This window comes from Pelodiscus sinensis, unplaced genomic scaffold (genome assembly GCF_049634645.1).
Source record: "Pelodiscus sinensis isolate JC-2024 unplaced genomic scaffold, ASM4963464v1 ctg260, whole genome shotgun sequence".
NCBI lineage: Eukaryota > Metazoa > Chordata > Testudines > Trionychidae > Pelodiscus > Pelodiscus sinensis.
The window spans coordinates 1-5,556 of NW_027465890.1; the positions used below are offsets into that span (position 1 = coordinate 1).

Genomic DNA, 5,556 nt, shown 5'->3' on the forward strand with positions numbered 1-5,556 from the left:
ACGGCCCTCCACCCTCCCGGTCCTTCCCACCCCCTGACCCTGGCCCCCCGCCTTTGTCCTGCCCCCACGGCCCCCCACCCTCCCGGTCCTTCCCACCCGCTGAGCCTGGGCCCCCCGCCTTCATCCTGCCCCCCACGGCCCCCCGCCCACTGACCCTGCCCCCCGCCTTTGTCCTGCTCCCCACAGCCCCCCCGCCCGCTGACCCTGGGCCCCTGCCTTCGTCCTGCCCCCCACGGCTCCCTGCCCCTCCCCGTCCTTCCCACCCACTGACCCTGGGGGCCCCCCATCCTGCCCCCCAGACGGGCTTGCAGCGCACACGCCTGTGGGGTTAACCCCCCTGAGGATGTGGGGCACCCAAGGGCTCGCAAAGCCCGGGCCCTCCGCACTGGGGGCCCTCGGCTCCGGGGCCCGGGCAGCACCCACCGCTCGGGGTCCTTGATCTCCTCGGTGACGAAGTTGAGGGTGTCCCAGCCCGAGTAGGAGAAGAGGGCGGAGTACAGGGCCAGCGCCATGTCGCCCACGTCCAGCGAGGAGCCCGCAAAGGGGTCGGCAAAGTGCGCGGTGTGTCCTGGGGGCAGGGAGGGGGAGTCACTGGGCTGCGGGGCAGCAGTGGGGGGGGCGTGGGGGGGCAGGGGCCGTGGGGCGGGGTGAGGGACCAAGGGGCGGGTGTGGGGGATGCGCTGTAGATGGGGCTGCGAGGTGGGGTGAGGGGCATTGGGGCAGCTCTGGGGGGCGCGGTAGAGCAGGGGCCGTGGGGCTTGGGGAGGGGCCGTGGGGCAGGGTGCGGGGTGGATGTGGGGCGCAGTAGAGCAGGGGCCGTGAGGAGGGCGAGAGGGGGCGAGGGGAGGGACCTTGGGGAAGGGCCGTGGGGTTGCCTTGGGGGAACGCGATAGAGCAGGGGCCATGAGGCGGGGTGAGAGGTGGCCGTGGGTTGTGGGGAGTGTGGTGGAGCAGGGGCCATGGGGTGGGGCGGAGAGGGGCTGTGGGGAGGGGTAGCCGTGGGGCACAGAAGAGCAGGGGCCGTGGGGCGTGGGGAGGGGTCGTGGGGTGGCCGTGGGGCGCAGTAGAGCAGGGGCCATGGGGCACGGGGACAGGCAGCCGTGGGGCACAGAAGAGCAGGGGCCGTGGGGGCGCGGGGAGGGGCGGCCGTGGGGCGCAGTACAGCAGGGGCCGTGGGGCGCGGGGAGGGGCGGCCGTGGGGCGCGGGGAGGGGCGGCCGTGGGGCGCGGGGAGGGGCGGCCGTGGGGCAGGCGCTCACCCTGCGCCAGGCGCACGATGCCGGCGATGATGAGGGCCAGCAGGGCGAGCAGCTTGGCGTAGGTGGAGACGTCCTGCACCCGCGTCCCCCACTTCACGTAGGCGCAGTTGACGAAGGTCAGGAGGCCTGGGGGGCGCAGGGGAGAGCGTGAGGCCCGGAGCTGCTGCCCCCCGAGCCGCCCCCTGCCCCTCGGGCTCCCCCCAGCCCCCCACCACCCACCCCCTTCGCTGCCCGGCCCCGCAGGCTCCAGCTCCAGCTCCCTGCACGCCTGGGCTCTCCCCTGGCTCTGGGTGGGGGCGGCGGGGCCCAGGGGTTAGAGCCGGGGGTGGCGGGGGCCCAGGGGCTAGAGCCGGGGGGCGGCGGTGGCCCAGGGGTTGGGGGCGGCGGGGCCCAGGGGTTAGAGCCAGGGGGCGGCGGGGCCCGGGGGTTAGAGCCGGGGGTAGCGGGGCCCGGGGGTTAGAGCCGGGGGGTGGCGGGGCCCGGGGGTTAGAGCCGGGGGTAGCGGGGCCCGGGGGTTAGAGCCGGGGGGGTGGCGGGGGCCCAGGGGTTAGAGCCGGGGGTAGCGGGGCCCGGGGCTTAGAGCCGGGGGGTGGCGGGGGCCCGGGGGTTAGAGCCGGGGGTAGCGGGGCCCAGAGGTTAGAGCCGGGGGGGGCGGGGGGGCCCAGGGGTTAGAGCCGGGGGGGCGGCGGAGCCCAGGGGTTAGAGCCGGGGGTAGCGGGGCCCAGGGGTTAGAGCCGGGGGGGGCGGGGGGGCCCAGGGGTTAGAGCCGGGGGTGGCGGGGCCCGGGGGTTAGAGCCGGGAGCCGCGGGGCCCGGGGGTTAGAGCCGGGGGGTAGCGGGGCCCAGAGGTTAGAGCCGGGGGGGCGGGGGGGGCCCAGGGGTTAGAGCCGGGGGGGCGGCGGAGCCCAGGGGTTAGAGCCGGGGGTAGCGGGGCCCAGGGGTTAGAGCCGGGGGGGGCGGGGGGGCCCAGGGGTTAGAGCCGGGGGAGCGGCGGGGCCCAGGGGTTAGAGCCGGGAGCCGCGGGGCCCGGGGGTTAGAGCCGGGAGCCGCGGCCTCTCCCCTGGCTCCGGCGCCAGGCTCCCTCCTTGTTGTTTTCGTCTCGCTCCGGTTCACCTTGAGCTCTCGCCGCCTGTTGTGACTGGGCGGGGGGGGGCCGGCGGCTCGGCGCCGGGGGGGGGGGGGCAGGGGCGTGTCTCGCCGCCGGGATGCCCGAGCCGAGCCCGGACCCCTCCCAGCCGGGTCCACACACAACTGGGCCCCCCCCGGCCCCCCCGCGCCGGGCTGTGCCCCCCGGCCCCCCCGCGCTGGGCTGCGGGAAGCGCTGGTGCAATCGGGGGCCTGACTCGGCGTTTTCCGGCGGCTGGATCCGGCTGAGATTCGCCGACTCAGCCCCGGCGCCGTCAGCTGAGCCCAGCCGCTCCCTGCACTGCCTGCGGCCTGGCCCCACCCGGCCCCACGCCTGGGGGTCAGCACGGGGGGAGAGCCCCGGGCCCTTCCCTAGCCGGGGGGCTCCCGCAGCCTTGGGGGGGCCGGGCAGCGGATGGGAGGGACAGGCAGGGAATTCGGTGCCCCTCCCGCCCCACAGCCCCTGCCCCCCAGCCCTGCCGGTGCCCCCCACAGCCCCTGCCCCCCAGTCTGGTCGGGTCCCCCCGCAGCCTTTGCCCCCCAGGCCTGTAGGTGCTCCCCACAGCCCTGACAGTGCTCCTCACTCCTACCCCACAGCATCTGCCCCCAGCTCCTGCCCCCTGCCCCTGCCTGTGCCCCTCGCTCCCGCCCCACAGCTCCTGCCCCCTGCCCCTGCCCCCCAAGCCTGCCAGTGCCCCTTGCTCCCACCTCCCGGCCTGTGCCCCTCGCCCCTGCCCCCCACGGCCCTGCCCCTCACAGATGCAGGCGGCGGCCAGCAGGCGGTGGGCGGCGTAGGGCCCGGCGCAGGTGGGGAAGACCGGCTGCACCATGTAGCTGGCGAAGGTCAGGGCGATGACGGCCTGGCTGGTGGGTTCGATGATGAGCAGGGAGGCCCAGAGGCGGACGAAGGCCGCCAGCCCCCCGAAGGCCTCCAGGATGTAGGCGTAGCTGGCCCCCGACTTGCCCACGGTGGTGCCCAGCTCGGCGTAGCACAGGGCCCCGAAGACGGAGAAGAGGCCGCCCACGGCCCACACGGCCAGGGCCAGCCCGTAGGACGCGCTGTGCAGCAGCACCCCCTTGGGCGAGACGAAGATGCCCGAGCCGATCATGTTGCCACGATGAGGCAGATGCCGCTCAGCAGCGAGATCTCCCGCTGCAGCTTCACCGGGGCCTCCCGCCGCCGGGGCCGGGGCGTAGGGCGTGGGGGGCGCCATGGCTGGGGGGGAGACGGCGTTAGGGGGCGCTCGGGGCCTTCCCCCCACCGGCGGGCGCCGCGCCCTCCGACCGCGGGGGGACGGGGGAGCAGCCTGGCGGGACTCCCCTTCCTTCCCTGGCACAGTGAGGGGAGCAGGGGCTAGTGGTCAGAGCAGGACGCCTGGCCTGTCATCTGTTTATAGAGGGGAGCAAGGGCTAGTGGTCAGGGCAGGATGCCTGGCCTGTCACCTGTTTATAGAGGGGAGCAAGGGCTAGTGGTCAGGGCAGGACGCCTGGCCTGTCACCTGTTTATAGAGGGGAGCAGGGGCTAGTGGTCAGAGCAGGACGCCTGGCCTGTCACCTGTTTATAGAGGGGAGCAGGGGCTAGTGGTCAGGGCAGGACGACTGGCCTGTCACCTGTTTATAGAGGGGAGCAGGGGCTAGTGGTCAGGGCAGGACGCCTGGCCTGTCACCTGTTTATAGAGGGGAGCGGGGGCTAGTGGTCAGAGCAGGACCCCTGGGTTCTCTCCCTCAGCTCTGGGAGGGCAGTGGGGGCTAGTGGTTAGAGCAGGGGGGTGTGGCAGCCAGGTCTCCTGGCCTGCCACCCCAGCTTACAGAGGGCAGTGGGGGCTAGTGGTTAGAGGGGGGGGCTGGGAGCCAGGACTCCTGGGGTCTCTCCCCCAGCTGAGGGAGGACAGTGGGGGCTAGTGGGTAGAGCGGGGGGGGGGGGGCGTGGCAGCCAGGACTCCTGGGTTCTCTCCCCCAGCTTAGAGAGGGGAGTGGGGGCGAGTGGTTAGAGTGAGGGGGGGGACTGCCAGCCAGGGCTCATGGGTTCCTCCACCTGCTCGGGGAGGGCAGTGGGGGCGAGTGGTTAGAGTGGGGGGGGGCTGCCAGCCAGGGCTCATGGGTTCCTCCACCTGCTCGGGGAGGGCAGTGGGGGCTAGTGGTTACAGCCGGGGGGGCTGGCAGCCGGGGCTCGTGGGCTCTTTTTCCAGCTCCGGGAGGGGAGGGGAGAGCAGGGGCGCCGGGCCGAGCTCGGCACAGACACTCACCGCTCCGGCACGGCTCCAGTCCGTGCAGAAAGAGGAAGAGCCGGGAGGGACTGACACTTTAACTTGAGGAAGGCGGGGGGGGGGGCCCTGGGCTGGGTCCAAGGTCCCTGGCCGGGAGCCAGCACGGCGATAAGGGAGCTGAGGACTGTGAGCTTCGCACCCCCCGGGACCTGACCCCCCTCACCCCTGCTGCGAACTTCCCCCGCAGTGCCCTGCACCCTGCAGGCCTCCTCCACCCGCAGTGCCCACCCACCGGCAGCGTTCCCGGGTGGCGAGCTTCCCCCGACAGTGCCTCTGCCGCAGCAGGGCCGCCGTGCCGCACACTTGCCCCGACAGTCTCCGTGCTCCATGGGGATGTTCCCCTGCTCCCCAGAGAGCCAGGGACCAGACCCAGGGGTGTTCCCCAAGGAGGCTCATTAGCATCCCCATTAATAATTACCCAGGAGGTGAACAACCAAATGAGCGGAGCCATTGTGATGTGACCTCTGACCCTGACTTTGCCCTCCCCCCCCCTCACCGACAAGGGCTGGGCCGGAAAGGGACCCCAGGGAGCCCTGGCAGGGCCGGCCTGGCCGGCTGGGAGCAAAGGCCTGTCCAGGCCCAGAGCAGCCAGGGACGGACACGGGGCCATGAGCCGGGGTCTGGGGCCGGGACCCGATTGCTCAGTAGCCAGCAGGGGACCCGGCCTGTGCGTCCAGCCATCCCAGGCTTTTCCGGCGCCGTCCCCTGGCAGGGAGTTCCACAGGTTAACGCCGCCGGACAGGGGCCTGCCGCCCCCGCTGCAGCTCGGAGGCCCCGTCTGCGTCCCCGGCCCAGCCAGGCAGGACCTTCCGGCTCCCACCCCCCCGCCCCGGGCAGGGCCTAGGCTGAGACTGGGCACAACTCAGTGCATCCGGGGCGCGGGGAGGAGATTCCGCCAATTGAGCCC

At 73.7% G+C, this 5,556-nt stretch overlaps 1 protein-coding gene across 1 annotated transcript; it reads right to left on the bottom strand.

Annotated features, from left to right (window-relative positions):
* Positions 1–154: 154 nt before the first annotated feature.
* On the bottom strand, positions 155–4,786 carry LOC142824300 (Y+L amino acid transporter 1-like; the record flags this gene model as incomplete). Its single annotated transcript, XM_075916067.1, has 4 exons — positions 4,629–4,786; positions 3,140–3,598; positions 1,259–1,384; positions 155–568 (listed from the first exon to the last, which is right to left on the bottom strand). Coding segments are annotated over exons 2-4 (997 nt in total), but the record flags the coding sequence as incomplete, so codon positions are not given.
* Between the last annotated feature and the right edge of the window lie 770 nt (positions 4,787–5,556).